This window comes from Lemur catta, chromosome 2, assembly GCF_020740605.2.
Source record: "Lemur catta isolate mLemCat1 chromosome 2, mLemCat1.pri, whole genome shotgun sequence".
Taxonomy (NCBI): Eukaryota; Metazoa; Chordata; class Mammalia; order Primates; family Lemuridae; genus Lemur; species Lemur catta.
The window spans coordinates 123,340,529-123,360,461 of NC_059129.1; the positions used below are offsets into that span (position 1 = coordinate 123,340,529).

Sequence of the window (19,933 nt, forward strand, 5' to 3'; positions counted from 1 at the left end):
GGCAACTTTTTTTTTTAAAGAAACATTATTAGCCGAGGAGAAACCAATTGCTTCCCTAACAGGCAAATAACGATGAGTAACAAAATGCCGAGGGAAAAAAAATCAGAAACCTACATAACTGGAAACATAAGGAACAAAACTGAGCAGTGACCAGTTCTGCCTGGTTACAAAGAAATGCACTCCTACGCCCCTGGTTGGCTGAAGATAACCACCAAGTTCTGAACAGTTTAAAACCTCAAGGACTGCAGCAGTAGCATCTGTCGGACATCAAAGAGTGTCTGAGAACAGTGTTGGATTTCTTGCTAGGGTTACAATTCTCACCATCTTTGCGTGCAAAAGTTGCCACTGTGTATTTCTATTTGGTTTACTTACTGGTTTTCTTGCTAACTAGGTAGAGGTTTTGGCTCAAGGACACCTCTGCTATGGTCTGTGATCATGGATTTTCCCATAGTTCCATTTCTACAATGGAATAGGCAAACTGATCATTTAGCTATATGATATTCTTAAATCACATTCAAATCAATCTTATGAGACTTCTAATCAATAAAAGTAAAGCACTAGGTGGCCAATGGCAGTTTTAGATCTCAGCTTGGGCCTCAGCATAGATATTTTTTAGTGCATTAAGACATCAGAGTTTAAGACACTTTTCTTTATCATCAGAAATACTCCTTTAGCTGAATTTAGAGAATTGAACTATCCAGAAGAACCCAGGAAAAAGAAAATGATTAGTTTGCAACTTTCTGATTTACTACTTAAATAAACCAGTGAGTGCTTTCTTTGACAAAAAAAGAAAAAAAAAGAAAAGAAAAGAAAAGAAAAAAAGGTCAAGACTTGTTGATGTTTTTATTTATTTTGCTCACTTGGTTTGGTGTGTGCCTACCTGTTCTCCCATTCTTTTGGTAACTTATATTTCAGTCTGCCACAGTTAAACAAAAATAAATGCAATAAGGAACACACCAGAATCCTGCACTTAGGCCCTGGACAGACTATGTGTTCCAAACCTAATGAGGTATCTGCAACAGGGTGGGCTGTTGAATGACTGCAGAGAGTGGATGGCATCTGTTAAATGTCAAACACCATCATGTTGTACTTCAAGTTGTACTTTACTTGGAACATGGAAGCCATCTGTCTTGAGCTCTCACATCCCTCTCCAGATCTCTCCAAATCTTCATGGTTTGCCTTTCCAGGGGAGAAACTGGACCTCCTGACACCATCTACTCCCCTCCTGCCTCTTTCAGAACCTCATCCCTGGCTTCTCCCTAATCCCTAAATGCCTCTCCACCCAGGGGCTGTACCCCAACAAACACATTCAGGATTCTTCCTTTGACTTCCCAAACTCCCAAATCTATTGTCATACATTTTGTTCACCAAAGATAATAAAAGTGTGGACTCTGGTGCCATTATTGTTGTTGTTTTTGTTGTTGTTGTTGTTTTGTTTTGTTTTAAAAAGAGCTATGTCATTTTTCTTGCCTTCCTGTAAAAATCAAATTACTTCTTAAGTTTTTTAATCCATCATCCCCCTAGACTTTCTGCAGTACTTGGTCCTCTAATCATCTTCCTCTTGGTCCACTACACGCCTGGTTTTTCTCTTTGGCCAGTCTTTTTATCTCCTTTGTTGAGTCAGATTTCTCCTCCCTTCTAATCTCACCTGAGAACTTCACCCTCCCCAAATTTTAAGCCACAGCCTTTCTGTCTTTACTCTCTCACAGCCCTCATTTATTGTTCACTCCATCCAGGTGACTCACAAATCCAGAATCTATACCCTGGACCTCAGTCCTGACTTCCACCAATGTATTCTCAATGGTCTGTACACAGGCTGCCATAGTACCCTGCCATTAATTCCACATGTCCCAAACCAGCTCCCCCTCCAAACTCCTCCATTTCTGAATTCTTCTCTTATTTACCTAGGTTCAACATCTATCCTTTCCTCTTCTGTCATCGCTGCCTAAAGTCCTCACTTCTTGTCAATTTATCATTTTACTGCCACCCTCTGTATTCCTACTACTCGGATTTCTACAAGACCCTCATTCACATCAGAGAGAGCCTCTGAACTGCTCTGTTCAATTTCTGCTTCCCCTAATTTACCTTACACAGCTTCACCAGGTTAATCTTATAATACACAACCACTTTACACATGACACTCCCTTAATAGATTCCCCATTCCTACATAATTAAATATTAAGTCCACTTCCCCCACCACCACCCCCTAATCAGGACCTGAGCTCTCCCCTACCCCATTTTCCTTTTTCACTTCTGTAACTCATATTTCCAGCCAATGGGACTTGCTTTCTCCAGAACACCTTTCAAATCCCTGCTTTCTAGCCTTTGTTCTTGGAGCCCTCTGCCCAAAGTGACTTCCCTGATCCTGACTTATTTAATAATACCTTCCCTCCAAGGCCCAGGTTAAGGTCTACCTCCTCCATGAAGCGTGTTTCACCTGCCTTGGCTTCCAGCAGGCTTCTGAACCTCTCCAGGGGTCACCAGGCTTGTCACTTATCTTAGCCGTTAACATAGACTAGGTATGACTTATTACAGATTTGTCTCTTCAACCTGATGTACATTTTTTGTGCCAAGGACTTTGTTTTCCATTTCTCTACATGGTTTCCATAAAGTCTGGAACCATCAATTATTTTATTTGCTCATAGGCTGCAGATGTCCTTAATGACATCATTTGCACTGGCTGCATTCTGAACCTGGTGGGAATGGTATATAATCTTTCATGTTGCTATAGTGCCTCACACATAGTGGGCATTCAAGTGGGTTAACCGTAATTCCTCACTGCCAAACTTTTTTATGTGGTGGCCTAGGAATGAATGAAACAAAGCATGCAGTGACAAAATTTGGAGAAAGATCAAAATGCAGTTAAAAGGAAACATTAGATATACTTCTCCCAGCCAATTCCTGTTTTGTTTCTTTTACAATATTTCCGCCACCACCGCTGCATTACTGTTCTGTTCCAAACCATCTTTCCAGGCTCAGCTCTGGCCTTCACTTCTCTGGAAACCTTTTCTTGACCCACTCTGGCAGTCAGTGTAACTGTAGCACTTACTACACCACTGTTGTTTCTGCTTTGTCTTGATTCCATCTCTGCTAATGAACTTCAGGGGAAAGAACTGTGTCATGTTCATGTACCACAATATGTATTGCCCAGTAAGTATTTAATAAATACCTTTGAATGAATGATAAGCAATAACAATAGCAGGCAACATCTGAACTACATGCTATATGCTAAGCATGCTACTCAGCACCTCACCTGCACTGTCTCTTTTAAATCTTACAACAACCCCATGAAGTAGGTACATCCTTATCCCCATTTCACAGATGGGGAATCTGAGACTCCGAGAGGCTAACTATTAATAATTTGCCCAGGGTCACATGTTAAATGATAGCTTTGCTCCAGGCCTATGTTTGTAGCTTCCTGCCACACTAAACACATGATAAATAGTAACCACCTTCTTCCTACCTTATGGAAAGGGGCTCTCCATTTCCCTCTCCAGACATCACCTGAAATAAGGACTTGATCCTGTTAAATCACCTGAGGAGCTTTTTAAAATGGGTGTCAAGGCCCCACCCCAGACCAATAAAAACAGTTTTTCCAAGGTGATGGCATCAATATTTTTAATGAAGCATCCAAGGTCATTTTTTAATGTGAAGCTGAGTTGAGAGTCACCAGCCTAGATTGATGCTAAAGGCCTTTCAAGTGCAAACCTTTCTATGATGGAACCTTCTATAATGGAACTGCCTTCTTTTGTGCCTGAGACCCATAATTCTGACAAAAGACTAATGATGCTGGCCTGGGAAGGTATTATGAACCATGTAGGGATAGAGGGACATCTGCTCACAAAGATAGAGTAGGAGAAAGATCCCACAGAAAGACTGTATCATTGAAGAGTTGGCTTGAACCTGTATACAGTCAAAATGAAGCACTATTTTATGTGGTGGCCTCTGAATGAATGAAACAAAGTATGTAATGACAGAATTTGGAGAAAGAGATCAAAATGCAGTTAAAAGGAAACGAGAACACTAGAACTGGGGAGATGAACTGTGGCTTAACAAACAGCTTGCCCTGGGTTTCAGTCTTGAGTCAAATGACATATCATTGGATTTACACCTCACTTCCTTCAAAACTTCCACATAGGATGAAAGAGCCAACCACCTGTCCTCCAAATTAGGATGTAAAAAAGATACAGCTATGTTGTTGTTGCAAGTAACAAATGAGAAAATATTAGTGAGAATGTCTTATGTACTCTAATGCAATCTCAAATATATTGTACTTTGATTTTCACATTGAAATAAAAGATGACTTCTGTTCTACCAAAGACTGTTATATATGGGTGACATCATGATATATGAACAGCTCTGTGTTATTTCTATCCTGCCTAATAAACAGGTTCCTCTGTATTTAGCCATTTGTTTATTTCACGCATCCAATCTAGGAGCTTCAGACTTCATCCTCTTAATATGGGCAGGCTTATAAAAATGTAATATTCAGCTTAAAATAAAAATATTTCCTCCAAATATGAGAACTAAAATTAAGGAGATAGAAAATTCAGTGTTCTCCGTTAGGCTGCTCTTTGCAGACCCCTTAAGGGACATAACAGTCATTCAAGATAACTTGGGTCCTTGAGAAAATGACACTGACTTTCCTTTATTCTCTTTTTTCTTCACATTCTTTCTTAAACCTCTGTTGCCCTGAGGAACAACCTGGATATCAGCTGTTCTTTGATTGATTGAATAGAAAACAGATTCTACTTAACATTATAGCTGATGAAATCTAGAAATTTAACACAGCAGTTTATCTAGTTTGTCAACACAAAATAAGAATTCTTCAGAATTTACCAAAACAGTATGTTGAGAGTCTTTTTAATTTTTAGAGTAAATATGACACAATAGATAGCTTTAGAACAAGCTAACATTACTATGATTCAGGCATGTGCAACTGGTACAGTTCAGTAGTACATAAACAACTCAAACAAATGTACTATAGGCCAGAAACTTAAGTTACAAAATATAGTCAATATTACAATTAATACAGATAAGTAAAAACCATTGCTCTCCGATTCTGCACACTTAAAAAAAATCTTTATACAACAGTTGAAATTATGCATTTCTACTCAGATTATTAGAGCATATTACAGACACACATAAGCCTAGAAAGTTATGGTCACATTTTGGTTTTGTTCCAGTGGTGCACAATCACATGAAATGTTATATCCGTTTTGTGTGAAATAACCATTTGGCTGAAATGCAATAGCTGCTGAGTGAAAAATATTTCCATAAAAATGTTTAGATCAAAATAATCCTAAGCATTAGGGTTCTAATTCTAATGACAGAACAGTCATTAGGGTTCTGATGCTTAGGATTATTTTGAGAGTTCTTATGAAGAATCCTTAAGAATTATAGAAATAGAAGCAGTTAGGAAATTTCAGTGTGTTTTGTCTGTTTTTTTTTTTTAACATGAGTAAACAAATACTGGATTTAAAGTGCAGCTTCTTTCTCCTCTCCCTTCGATTCTCCCTCCCCCAAGAAGATCGGTTCTGTATTAATTTTTAGAATCTCCACCGAAGATTAAACTGAGCGACAGTCAAATCTGTTTGTCTCGAAAGTCAATGATGGCCTTCCACAGTGTGCATAGCATCCCTCCCCTGTTTAAAGACACAAGAACATGGTGAAGAGAACATTTCATTGGAAACATTGCCCTTGAACTATAAAAGTGACTTCTTAGCTTTCAGCCGTACTGATCAGAACATGAAGATCCCAAAGTCTTATCGGTCATTACGTATTTTTTTTTGTATATATTTTCTCATCATCCGTCCATCCCTTACCTTTTCACTCCCATAAACTGCCAGGTCCCAAACCATCATTTTACATTATTTTCAGCATTTTTGAAAGGTGTTTTCATAAAGGTAGGTGTAATAGTTATGTATGTGCCAGGCCTTAATTATTATAAGAAATTATATCAGGTTATACCAGATTTTTGGATGGCAAATCAATACCTCATCCTAGTACTTCTAATAATTTTGGCACAGTCATGAACTAAATTAAGGTATTTGCTTAAGGCAGCTCTGGAATATATCTACATGGTCTTAGTCTGTATATTATTTAAAGATATATTATTCCAGTTGATTTTCATTTACTAATGTATAAATATGACTATATCACCCCAATATTGCCTGGTCCAGCTAACTCAATTTACTCAGAACAGCTGACGGCCAGAGAGCTCTGCCCAGAATTGCAGGACTAGTTAGAGACCCAGCCAGGGCAGGGACCCAGACTTCTTGATCTTGGCCCGGTGCTCTTTCCATCATGACAACTGAACAGAAAAGTGGTACCTTAGTCTCAGGCATTTTAAATCATCGCGTGTAACACAGTAGAGGACATCTGCTAGTGTATAATCCTCAGCCAAAAACTGTAGAGAGAGTAAAATAGGCACAAAAGAAAGATGTTTTATATACCTTTAATAAATAACAAACTCCACCCACAACATAAACATTGGCAACAATTAAAAATGAATCTAAAAGGAAATCTACTAAAAACATAATCTTCCAGAATTATTAAGGGGAAAGTTTCCCTATCACAAAATAATTATATAAAGAAACGCATCTATATGACTTCCAAATGTATAAAGATTACAAGTGACACAGAACTTCTGAATGGTCTTTTTATGAACAGAAAAGACTCACTTGTAATTACATCTGCTGCTCATAAGCAAATGTTTGTATTTAAGAGGTTTGGTGCCATGTAGCTTTATTTTTTCTCAAGTGGATAAAAAGTGTTCCTGGAAAGGTGTTGCTTATGCTTAATCGCTGAACTTATTTTTCCATGGCTAATACAAGGTACTCTTCTGTAATTCACTGGAAATCAGAGTCCTGAATTTAAATTGAAGTCTTTTAATTTTATATCATCAATTACTACTTGTGATATGAGTCTAAGTTAGAGGAATGACTATTTTGGAGGACTTGATTGGATGCATTATTTTCTATAGAAAACAGAGTTGCTTAAATTTATTTAGCAGTAACTTGTTAAATACAGATTTCTAAGAGACCCTAAATTTTATTTAGTGGTCCAATAAATTATCAAGTCAAAGGAAAAGATCTCTATTCTTATTTTTAAAATTTAAATATAAAACCAAAATTGAAATAATATTGTATTAAGAGTCCATTTCTATAAAATAATAATATAATCCCTTAGTGTGTGTATATGTGTTTACATATATATAAAATCTTAAAACATAAATGTTATTTATGCTTATTACAAATGTCTATAAGGAGCAGACAGGAATTAGGTTATTATAGATATATATGGGTTGTATAGAAATGTTTCTGACATAAGTTCTCCAACTAGATCTATTTTATTAAGCAGCAATAAATAGCCACTGCCCAGTGGAGTCTAATAATGTTGCAAGAGAATTAAAAATCTAACAAAAGAAAGAATTGGAAACAAGAATTTTTTTCTTTTAGTCTGTCTTGATTTTTTTCCCCTACTTTTCCTTATTTTCAATTCAAAACTATAAAAATCCTAAGGAGTTCTGAACCACAAAGCTTTTGCCTGCCTTGTTGTCTCTGCACATTCTATAACCCCACTCCCCAGTAATCTTCCTCTCCTTGTCTGCCCCCTGCAAAACATACATAGAGTTGGCCTAGGCTATTCCTACATATTCCTTTAGACTTCAGCTCTTTCATCAGCTTCTCTGAGAACCTTCACCAGCCTCTCCCTCCCTGTCTTATAACACCTGATCCCTTTCCTTCACAGAATTTACCAGTATAGGATTATATTTTTATCTGTGGAATTATCTGATTATCATCTGTCTACCCTTGTCTGTCCACCTCAGGAGGGCAGGGCTGGGTCTGATTGCTCACCAGGATACCCCCCATGCCTACAGTGGTGCCTGGCACATAGTAGGCCCTCAGCGTTATGAAATACAGTGAAAGAATACTTGTCCCACAGATTGTTCTCTTTACCCGGCTTATAGTGTCTTCATCAGCTCCATTTTCTCTCAGCCAGTCAGTAAGTTCGGAATCTTCAGTGTTTGTGCCAGGAGAATTTAGGGGATACACAGACAACCCAGGCATTTCTAGAAGAGAATTGTCGGGGAATATTCTCAGCTTCACCTAACAGAGGTCATCTGAGACCCTTACAGTTAACAGACATTTATTAATACTTCAAAAGATTTTGCTACTATAGTTAATGGAAACAATTGAGATTGGCATTATAAATGACAATATAAATAAAACTCAGACAATTAACTAGTAAATGGAGAGACAGAGGCAATAGTGTAATGATATTCCCACTTTATACTTCCATCTCAAGTTTATACTTTCTTAGAAAAAACTTTGTGCATCAAAATTATTCTTTGTGTTTGTTATTCCACAAAGATGAACACAATTAGCAGAGAATCATATAACTATAATAATCTCAGCCGGGCGCGGTGGCTCACGCCTGTAATCCTAGCCCTCTGGGAGGCCAAGGCGGGAGGATAGCTCGAGGTCAGGAGTTCGAGACCAGCCTGAGCGAGACCCCGTCTCTACTAAAAATAGAAATAAATTATCTGGACAACTAAAAGTATATATAGAAAAAATTAGCCGGGCATGGTGGCGCATGCCTGTAGTCCCAGCTACTCGGGAGGCTGAGGCAGGAAGATTGCTTGAGCCCAGGAGTTTGAGGTTGCTGTGAGCTAGGCTGACGCCACGGCACTCACTCTAGCCCGGGCAACAAAGTGACACTCTGTCTCAAAAAAAAAAAAAAAAAAAAAAAAAATCTCTTTTTCCACTATGGAAGAGCCATATACCTGAACAAATAATTATGAATTCTATTTTCTTCCAAATTGGCTAAATAAGATTCTCTAAAGATTATCTTCCACTCCCAATTTCTCACAGAATAGATTTCTTCAAAGTTCCAACCTATGACTTTTTATTATGCCATCTTTATTCTATATAAGCCTCTTCAAGTTATAACCAAAAAAAAGCTAGAATACACAGAATACAAATGTGAAATGACAAAAAACAGTATTATTTTATTCTAGTTATCTCATTGTGAAATCTTGAAAAAGAACTAAAAACCAAAAATGTAGACAGCCCTATCTATTCTTACCGCACTCATAAGGAATGATAGCTACAGTTAAGAATTGGATTTTTTTTTAAAAAGCAACTCCAGCTTGTAGTTGTGGTACAAGTGACAAATTCTGACTCAGCCATGAATAAAACTGCCTGTTGGCTTTCTCGGCTTTTTGTGGCAGCCTGGTTTAACACTATGACTTTAAAACTTTCTGCTATTCACCTGTGGGTTGGGACTTAAGCTTCAGGTGTTTAATTTCTTGGTCTTTTTCTTCAATAGCTTGATGAAGGAGTGTTTGTAATTCTTTCTCTTTCTGAACCAATTCTTCCAGTAATCTGCAGAAGCAAAGTATATTGGTTGACAAGACAATAAAGCTGGTGCTGACACAGGGTGATCTTCTAGACGTGGGCTTTCCAAGCTCCAGTGAGCAGAGACACCCCTGGCATTTTGGTTATAAATAAAGATTCTGGCCCAGTAGCTCTGGGGTGAGGTCTGAGACTGAATTTTTCTGTTTTTTGTTTGTTTGTTTTACAGTCTAAAGATGGAAATATTTTATTCCATTAATCATTTGGTATTCCTCCTCCCATCCCTCAGTCACTCATAGATATTGCACTTAACAGTTTTCTCTGGTGCTCTGCGGGTTCCTTTCAGTATGTTTTCAAACTGCTCTAGTCTCCTGGTTAGCTGGCATTCAAGGGAACACTATGTGCTCAAACCCAGTTTCTCACTGGCAGTGTGTGGGTCCTGATGCTGGAGCCAGATCCTATCAGCTAACATTTAACCTAATGAGACTGCATTTCTAATGAGTTCCCGGATGACACTGATGTTGCAGGTCCACAGACCCCCGTGTGCAGTGGCAAAGCTCTGCAAGACTCTGTGCTTCCAGATAAGAGTTCAAAACCCGCATCCCAGAGTGTCTGCTAACAGCTTCAGAGATGTTGTTCTATTCTTTCTTTTTAAGATCCTAAAGGTCATATATTTTTGACCTTAAGTGTCAAAAATATAATTATGGGATATTAACAGACCTGTATTTTATATGTATGGCCCCTCATCCCAAAAAAAGTTGGTAAATATGGATAATATCATATTCAATGCAAAGCATAAAGGAAATCACTTTTCTTAAACTATGAAAACTTGAAAAATAGCTATAGGTAAGGTTGCCTAGACTCTGTGGCACATAAAAAGTGCTCAATAAATGTTAATGGTTGTTGCTGCCACTGTGGTTGTTACTATTATTCCTCTTACTTCTAAGAGGGACAGTATGAAGTGGGTAAAAGGATAGCTGTGTTCCTAATACCCTCAGTTCCTAGCTGGCATCTGATGCAGTCTCTAAAGAAACCAGGAGAAACTATAATATTCATACCATAGTTCTTATCCATGGAAGGTTCACCATGCAACTGAGAACCAACTGGTAACCTACTCACTATTTCCAACACTGTTTCTCAGAGAAAACATTCCAAGTTATGAAAAGAGATGATCTAATTTTTTTGAAAAGTGTCTTTGGGTAACTTGGATTCAGAATTTTAATAATTTAAAATATATAATTTTTAATAAAATCAAGATAATTATCCCCTGCAGCTTTTAACCAGCTGTATTTGTTTCATTTCCTGAGTATTAATAGATTTAACTCAGGACAATGTTCTATCCAAAAGCTTGTTTCTGCTTCAACTGACGTGCTCTGAAGGCAGCCCGGTGCAACCAACAGATGGACCCAGGACACACCCTTCCTGTGTTAATCTTAGACAAATTACCTAATGCCTGTGGGCTTCCGTTTGCTCATTTGTAAAAAGGAAAAGTAAAACTTCCAGAAAGGATTAGTGAAGGAGACAGCATAGGTAAAGTGCCAAGGACAGTGCCTGGCCTTTAATAAGGGCTCTTCTGTTCCCTGCTGCAGCCTCAGGCTCTGGAAAAGAGCCCTTGCCCAGAGGCAGTGGGGGTTCCTTCTCAGACCCCCCAGCAATACTCAATTCCCACAGGACATGAAGATGAGGCCCTTAGGTAGGAGAAAGGATTCATAGTAGAGCAGGTAGCAGAGGTAGGATAAAAGCAAAACCCAATGACAGGCAGAGAAGGTGGTTTGAGGAAGGCAGGTAAACAGAGACAGCTGCAGAGTGAGCACGGCGTGCAATTAGGTGGATGAAGCAGCACACACTGAAAACAAGACAAGGAAGCAGACAGTTGAAGGGAAATTTTTTTTTTATCCACTCCAACACGAATAATATTCAAAGAAGTGGATAGCAAATTCCTACAGAGCTATGAATTTGTAAGTGGGCAGTTTTTGGTCTGGTATGTATTTTTGTCTCTACATGTATGGAATAGTGATGGCCTATCTTATCATTTTCTCAAAGAACACAGTGACATTTTCTAGAATTTAATCTATCTTTGTCTAGACTATGCAGTTCCTTTTTTTCTTTAAAAGCCAGAAATTTAACATTAGAAGCACAGTACTGACAGGCCACCTCATTTGTCCCAACTCCAGCTCTTAGAAGTGTTTACACAGTCCATCGGTTTTATTGTTCCTTTGTGTTCAGCTAGGCAGGAAATACTTTGAAATCAACACAACTGTCTACCTCTTTGTTCCAGAAAAGTGTAGCAAGGGTCTGCCATGAGGCCAATTTTTAACTCGGACAGGTGGTGGTGGCGAGGTAGTTGGTGGGTAATTCCAGAGTTGCAGGATACCAGTCAGCTCCTTCTGAATCAGGTTTTAATAATGTCCCTGTATCTCCTTGTGCGAAGTGAGTTTTCAGAGCATTTTAGGTAGCATATACTTAAATAGAAGCAAAACATACATTCTCAACCCATTTTGTTACTTTCTGCCATTTAGTACTATTGATGATCTAATAATCAAGAACTGGATAAACCTGATTTACCTTCATGAATGATTATCCCAAATACTATAAGCTTAAGGTTTTTAACACGAGAGTTGCAACCTTTCCTAAAAACACACTAACATTTCCTCTGGATTCATTTTGCAACAGATATATTTTTATATTTCAAGTGATGTTCAACTGAAAATTACAAGGGCCAATATAGACAGGAGTGGCCCCTTATTTCAGTCACTTGGTCTTTGTCCTAAAGCAGCCGCCCCTTTTTCAAGTCATGCATGAAGCAAATGCTGTCCCTCATCTCACTTTTCTGAGGGTGATGGAGTATCTGCGGGAGATATTACTGAAAAAAGAAAAACGAGGCCAATTACCCTGCAGATTTCACAGATTCAAATGTAAATACGTGGAGAAAAAAACATCAACATGTGGGGTGTTGTGAAAAATGCAGCTATGTGCCAATGTAATAAAGAAATGTGGCAAATGCTAGTCTTTTCCACAGAGGTGGGCAGATTTGAGGAGCAGGCCCTCAGCTAGGGACTGGGAGACCCTCAGAAAAGAAAGAGGAAGCCATGGAGAAAGTGGCTAGAGCAGAGCAGCCCTTGGGGACTGCGGATGGCACCAGGGTGGTGGAGAGCACAAGGCCAACCCAAGGGGCCAAGGACAGAAGGGCACGGAGTGCATATCCAGGCTGCATTGGAGAGGCAGGGCCCATTGACATAGCCAGGGCGTGGAGGCAGGAGGTTTCAGGGCCAGAAAAGCAGATATACCAGCTCTTTGGTAAACAGAGTAGCTTTACTGTCTGTGTAATTCTGACCAGAAGCCATGGCGGGGAGGGCTAGACCAAAGCAGTAATGAGTGATCCTTCCTCCTCCAGAGATCAGAGCAGGGGTCCAAAAAACAACTCCACTCAGGACTGTGTGATAGTTACCTAAAGAGAAGTGACCACTATTAACACCTACTATAATGGGTGGGGTGTTACCACTGGACTCCTGCTTGAGAAGAGGAGGAATGAGGGACACCAGATTTAGATGAAGTCTCAGAAGAAAAAAAAACCAAGTTCTTTTCCACTAAATAGTAGAGATGGCAAGTAAAGGGCTGGGTTTCAGAGGATGAGATTGGGATATGAAAGTCAGCCAATTTTCCTTTATTAAAATGGATTTCCCTATGCACATCATACAGGACACATATGTATGGATTTACTTAATCATGCAACAAAAACGCATGCTTCTGAACATAGGATGAGCTCTGCAGTACTTGTATTAAGTGTGATATTCAAGCTTACCTTTAAAAACCTATACTTTATGACTAGAAATAAGATATTTTTTGTCTCCCTGGTGAACAACTAGAATTTTCAGCTCAGGTTTCTAAATGTTTGAACAGTTTTTATTGATTCACTTACAAAAAAGTTTTCACTGCAGACCCAAAGTCATAAAGTCAGTTTCCCACATGTCAACTGTAGCCAGCACAGGAAACTATAAATCATAAAGATTTAGACGTTGAACTGTGCCGACAGCTGTGAAGAACAGGAAATATTTACTGTTCACTTATTAACCTGATCCTGTGGCTTCTACACTACCTAACTCTCAAAGACAAACTCCATATATGTCACAGCATATTGAAAATAAAATAGAATCTTAAATGTGGTCAACTATCCTCCTCTCAAGGTTTTAAAATGCAAGGCTTTACCACCATTAATTAGTTTCGTCCCCTCAAGCACAGAGACCTACTTCTCCTATAAGAACTTGATATTCCTAGAAGAACTTGATATTCCAAATCCCAGGCTTTCAAGGACGTGGGCTTTCTGTTCTGTCTTTCAGTTATCAGTCAGAAGGTACATGCTGCTCTGAGTCTGTTTCCAAGACAGTCTATGAGGTTACAACTAAGTTACTCTAAAAATCTCAGTGTACTTGGAGATAAAACAGCAAAGACATGATGCAGCGGAAGGCTTGAAATGGGAGAAGCAGAAAGTGGTATTTAACAAAAGAGATTAAAATAAACCTCTCTTGTTTTATAAAGAAAGGCATTCGATCAAGTTTACACGAATGGGATAAAGGAATCATATTTTGCATTTTCTTTGGACCGACTTTTAAAGTAGACCAAAAACATATGCACTTTTATAAAAGTAAGAAAAAAGAAAAACAACCCCTGTCAGGGTGGGACTTACCTGTTAGTTTCTATTTTCATCCTTCCTAGCTGCACGTTCAGCGATCGGTGGGCATTCTGGGAATCGTGGGATACAGTAGAACTGAGCGTGCTCACTCCTGAGGTAGCCACAGCATCTTCAATGACGGCCTGAGGTCTTCGGACAGTTTGGTTAGAGGGCTGTTCCTCATGGTCGTCTTCCACATCCAAGTCTTCTTGCTCTGCGGTATCACTTTCCGATGCAAGGCTGAAATGTGGCCTCAGTTCTGTTGGGCATATCAACAATAGCGTTAATTAGATAGGACTGAATCCCTTGATTTCTTGAGATTGTCAACCCTCCTACTATCAATAAGATACAGACTCCAAAATGCTTTTCCAAAAGTGAGAATGGATTTCTGCACATTAATTCAGGTTGTTCTTCCAGTGAATTTGCAAAACCCACAAGATACATAAAGTCAGAATGATCTGATTCAAACAGAAGGAAAATGTTCACACTGCACATTAAGGTATGTGGGAAAAAAGCTAAAAAAATGAAAGAAAGGTAATGATATAAAAACCTATAAAATTGTTTATACAAGTATAATTCATTTTTAGATTGTATAATCTGGCAACTATTAACTTGCTTACAGATAAGGAAACTGAGATAAACAAAGATTATATAAACAAAAGTTAGTGTGCAGAATGCTTTTTGCCTATAACATCCAAAATGTAAGGGCATGCAGGAGAGGTGCTGCAAATGGCCCACACAGGCCAACATTCACTTTAGAGAGACTATTTCTCTTTGACAACTGGGCTGGTTTCTAGTGTGTCCTCTTCTAACCTGGTGACTAACGACTGAAATTTAAAGTACAAAAGTTACAAGTCTGCACTTAAACACACTGTATAACATGAATTCGTCTGCATGTCACTTCAGGATTTGGATGATATCTTCCCATAGGAAAAAATATTATACATTGTGATTAGTTCCGCAAACTGAGCCACAAAATGGAATTATACTCGTAATTTAAGTGAAACCAGGGCAGAAGAAATATTGGATCTTGACTCCATATGTTTTGGCACATGGAGCTTTTACTGGGTCACAGAACCCACCAAGAATCTGATGAAAGTCACAGGAACTCTCCCCAGAAGAAAAACATATTCATACAACATTTTGCCTAGATTTCCTAATTGTTCCTAGATTTTTTAGATTTGCACAGACTCCTTGGAGCCTCTCCCAGGTGTCCATGAACCACAGGTTAAGAGCCTCTGTGTGGAGGAGGGGGGTCCAGTGGGAGCAAGGGAAGACCCCATCCCACCACTCTAATGTGGCCACTATGGCAAAGTTGCCAAAGGCCTGCCAGCCAAATCCTCTGAGTAACTTTTCTGTTTTTATCTTACTTGACCTGTGTACAGCATTTTCCTCTAAATCTTTGGCTGCTGTTTCTCTCCTTTAGGGTCTTTTTCTCTATCACCAGCCCCTTACAAGCTGGAACCTGGGACTCTATTTTATGTTTCTACTCATTCTCCATGGATGTGCTCGTTCAACTCTATGAAGGTTAAGTCCTTCCAGTGTGTGGATGGCAAACTCTGCCTCTGGCCCCAATCCTGGAACACGCAGAACCTCCTGTACATTCCTGTTGGGCAGGCACGTCAAATTCAACAAAAGAGAACTCACCATCTTTTGCTCATTAAAAAAACAAATGTGTCCTTCTTCAGGGCCAGGTTTATGTAGCCCTCGCTTCCTTTATCTCTCTTTTTAAATTTTTCATTGTGGTTAAAAAAAATGCATGACATAAAATTTACCATCTTAACCATCTCTAAATGTACAGTTCAATGGCATCAAGTATAATATATTCACATTCCTATGCAACTAATTTCCAGAACTTTTTCATCTTGCAAAACTGGAACTATATCCATCAAACAACTCCCTGTTTCCCCCTCCTTCCAGCTTCTAGAAAGTACCATTCTAACTTCTGGTTCTATGACTGTAACTATTCTAAATACCTCATATGGATCATACAGTATTTGTCTTTTTATGACAGGCTTATTTCACTTAGTAGAATGTTCTCAAGGATCACCTATGTTGTAGCATGTGTCAGAATTTCCTTCCTTTTCAAGTCTGAATAGTATTCATTGTATGTGTCTATGACATGTGATGGACACTCAGGTTGCTTCCACCTCTTGGCAACTGTGAATAGTACTGCTATGAACATGGATGTATAAATATCTCTTCGGGATCCTTTTAGTTATTTTAATATATACCCAAGGAGAAATTGCTGGGCCATATGGTACTTCTATCTTTAATCCTGGAGAAACCACCATTCTGTTTTCCACAGCAGCTATACCATTTTACATACCCGCCAACAGTGCACAAGGATTCCAATTTCTCCACATCCTCACCCTTTATCTCTAAGGATAGGCAAACTTCATCCCTACTCTGCGTTCTTGTCTATCTCTTCTCTCTTTCCAAAACTCCATTTCCTTCATTTCCTAATGTATGTATAGAAGAGTGACTCAAAATCAGGTGTTTTAGTTTTGTAAACCCAGCGCCTAGTACAGCGGCTAAACATATTAGATTCTCAAAAAATGTTGGCAGAATGGAAGAGTTACCTTACTAAGATTATTTGTAGTTAGGAGGGAATAAAATGATGAAAAATACCATACTTTAAAAATGATTTAAGAAAGTGCAATTTTAGATTAAATTAGAAAATAAACTTAGGCCTTTAAAAATTTTCTAAAATTATTCTTAAATTTCTATTTAAAAATTCTAAATTTCTGATTTAGATTTTTGATTTCTAGGCTGAAAATTTTGAAGTAATTTAAAATTTTTTAGTTCTGTAGAGTATAAGCTCACTTTTCAGGAGGGAAAATTCTCTGATATTTATTATTATACTTAAATATCCTCTTAACTCTGTACACTTTAAATTATCATTTTATGTATATATAAATAATGAAAAAAATTCTCTCAAATAATTTGAAGAAAGTAGAAACTTGTGGCCGGGCACAGTGGCTCATGCCTGTAATCCTAACACTCTGGGAGGTGGTGCACGCCTGTAGTCCCAGCTGCTTGGGAGGCTGAGGCAGGAGGATCACTTGAGCCGAGGAGTTTAAGGTTACAGTGAGCTGTGATCATGCCACTGCACTCCAGCTTGGGTGGCAGAGTGAAACCTAGTCTCTGAAAAAATTAAATTAAATTAAAATTAAAAATAAAAATGATTATTAATAGAGGAAGTATGCCTACATCATCAATACTGGCTACCTTAGCACTGCCATCATAGTCTCTGTGCCCAGCATTACTCCATCTGGTCACCCACAGGCAAACTGCACTTGAGGAGGAACAACAGATACTTACTATTGCCAATAATCTATGAGCTGATTCTTGATGACAAGTGAGAAACAGTCTGAGAAAAAAAAAAAATTCTTAAGGGACTTGTACTGTACTCTCTGTTCTGTGTGTTCTTTTTGAAAAAAAGATTGAACACTTTTTTACTTTTTATTTTGAAATAATTTTAGTGCAACAGAAAAGTTGCAAAAATAGTACAGAGAGTTCCTGTATACCCTTCTGCCCCTTGCCCTAACCTTAACATTTTATATGCCTTGGGAACTACTATCAAAACCAGGAAATTAACACTGATGCAATACTATTAACTAATCCGTGGACCTTATTTAAATTTCACCAGTTTTCCTACTGATGTTCTTTTTCTTTTCTTTTTTTTTTTTTTACAGAGGAGAGGTTCTTTATTTTAATTTGAGATTTTAAAATTAGGTTTAAAAATACTTAAGAAACAGAATTAAAGATAAATCCACCCATGCAATAATTTCTTTCTAAAGTCTGCATTTAATGAGGAGCCAGGCATTCTTTAGGGAAGGCCCATCACGCTGGTAATGCACTCCATGCTTTTACCAACCAAATAATGCAATCGACTAAAGATTCCATCCAGGATGATATCCAACCTTGCACCAGCCCCTCAGGTAGTCCGGGACATCTCAACAAACACTTGAAATGCTACCAAACCCAAGCCGCCACTTCACATGATTTACGATGTCATTAATGTCAAGCTCTCAGTGGACACGAGTAAAAGAGACAGCAGCAAAACTGACTAAAAACAAACAGTTTTGATTACACTTAAGGACGTTCAGTGCAGCTTTCAGCAAAAAGGCATTCCTGATGTTCTTTTTCTGATCAAGAATCCCTCACTTCAATTAGCTGGCACGTCTCCTTAGTCTCTTCTAATCTGTGACTTTTTTTTTTTAATCTCTCGTGACCTTCACACTTTTGAAGAGTGCTGGTCAGATATTTTGTACAATGTCTTTCATTTTGGGTTCATCTGATGTCTTGTCATGATTAGGTTGAAGCTATCCATTTTTGGCAAAAACACCGCAGAAGGGATGTTGTGTCCCTCTCAAGGCTCGTATCGGAAGTACACGATGCTGATGTGTCTTATTACTAGCGATGCTTACCTTGACCATTTGGTGAGGGAGTATCTGCTAGGTTCCTCCACTGTAAAGTTACAGTTTTTCCTTTGTAGTTAGGAAATATCTTATAGGAAGACACTTTGAAACCATTCAAATATCCTGTTTCTCCTTTTTCTTTTGCCTCTTAATTTTAGCAGCCATTGAAGGTCCTTGCCTATAATAATTATTACTGTGGTGTTTGCCTAATGGTGATTTTCTTTCCCCCATTCCTTCTATATTTATCAACTGGAATTCTACTATAACAAAGAGCTGACTCTTCTCTTTCATGTATTTATTTATTCAATTATTTACATCAATATGGACTCATGGATATTTATTTTATTCTGTGAGCTATAATCCAATACTGTCATTATTTTATTTTATTGTTCAGATTGTCCTGGCTTGGACTGTTGGGAATGCCTTCAGGTTGGCTCCAGTGTCCTTTCCATAAGCTTCTATCCTTTTTGGACACTTTCTTATTTTTTGCACCACAAGATGTTCCAGGCTAATCTTGATTTTCCCCTACCCCAGGCCTGGAATCAACCACTTCTCCAAGGAGCCCTGATTCCTTTTATTGGAGAATGGTGTTTAGAAACCAGGATCTGGGTCCTCTCAGCAGACAGATCTAGGAAAGGTGTGCACAGTCACATGCCACATATTGACATTACCATCAACAATGAACCACATATACGATGGCTGTTCCATAAGATTATGATTCTGTATTTTTTCACTATACCATTTTTATGTTTAGATACACAAATACTTCCCATTGTGTTATAATTGCCTGTGGTATTCAGTACCATAACATGCTGTGCAGGTTTGTAGCCTAGGAGCAGTAGGGTATACAATATAGCCTAGGTGTGTAGTAGGCTATACCATCAGGGTGTGTGTAAACACACTCTCTGATGCTCAAATAATGATAAAACCACTAATGATGCATTTCTCAGAATGTATCCCTGTTCTTAAGCAACACATGACTGTACTAATGATGGTATAACTTTTAAATTTGTGGTCTTCTTTAGCATGTCCTTTGAAGTTTGGTAGGTTAATTGTAGTATCTTCTCACCTAAAAGGCATTTTTATCATGGCCATTTGAAGACAGTCATTTTTAAATATAGTTTCTTTTTATCTTAATTGTATAACAAAATCTTTAAGGATATTTGGAAATTTGATGGAACTATCAAATGACTAAAATCACTTCATCTTGTTCACATATTTCATCATGTGTATATTGGTGTACAGTATCTATTGGCTTCCTCAACCCTGAGAAGAATATAAAAATACTTTCTCCATGAACTTCTCCTCTAAAATTTCCACTTTTTTGAGACAGGCAGCCAGGGTGGAGTGCAGTGGTGGGATTGTGCCTCACTACAGCCTCGAACTCTTAATCTCAAATGATCTTCCCACCTCAGCCTCCTGAGCTACTAATGCTTGGCTAATTTTTTTTATTTTTTGTAAAGACTGGGTCTCGCTATGTT

The 19,933-nt window shown here is 38.3% G+C and overlaps 1 protein-coding gene across 3 annotated transcripts in view; it reads right to left on the reverse strand.

The window, feature by feature from the left end:
• Positions 1-4,834: 4,834 nt before the first annotated feature.
• MAP3K5 (mitogen-activated protein kinase kinase kinase 5) overlaps positions 4,835-19,933 on the reverse strand; it is a 198,441-nt gene continuing 183,342 nt past the window's right edge. For all 3 annotated transcript variants that reach the window (XM_045544441.1, XM_045544439.1, XM_045544438.1), the window contains 5 exons: positions 14,044-14,287; positions 9,277-9,389; positions 7,962-8,074; positions 6,333-6,409; positions 4,835-5,645 (listed from right to left, as the gene is read on the reverse strand). In XM_045544441.1, the coding sequence (XP_045400397.1) occupies positions 5,585-5,645; positions 6,333-6,409; positions 7,962-8,074; positions 9,277-9,389; positions 14,044-14,287 (608 nt within the window). In that variant the 3' untranslated portion in view covers positions 4,835-5,584. The remainder of the gene's footprint in view (positions 5,646-6,332; positions 6,410-7,961; positions 8,075-9,276; positions 9,390-14,043; positions 14,288-19,933) is intronic.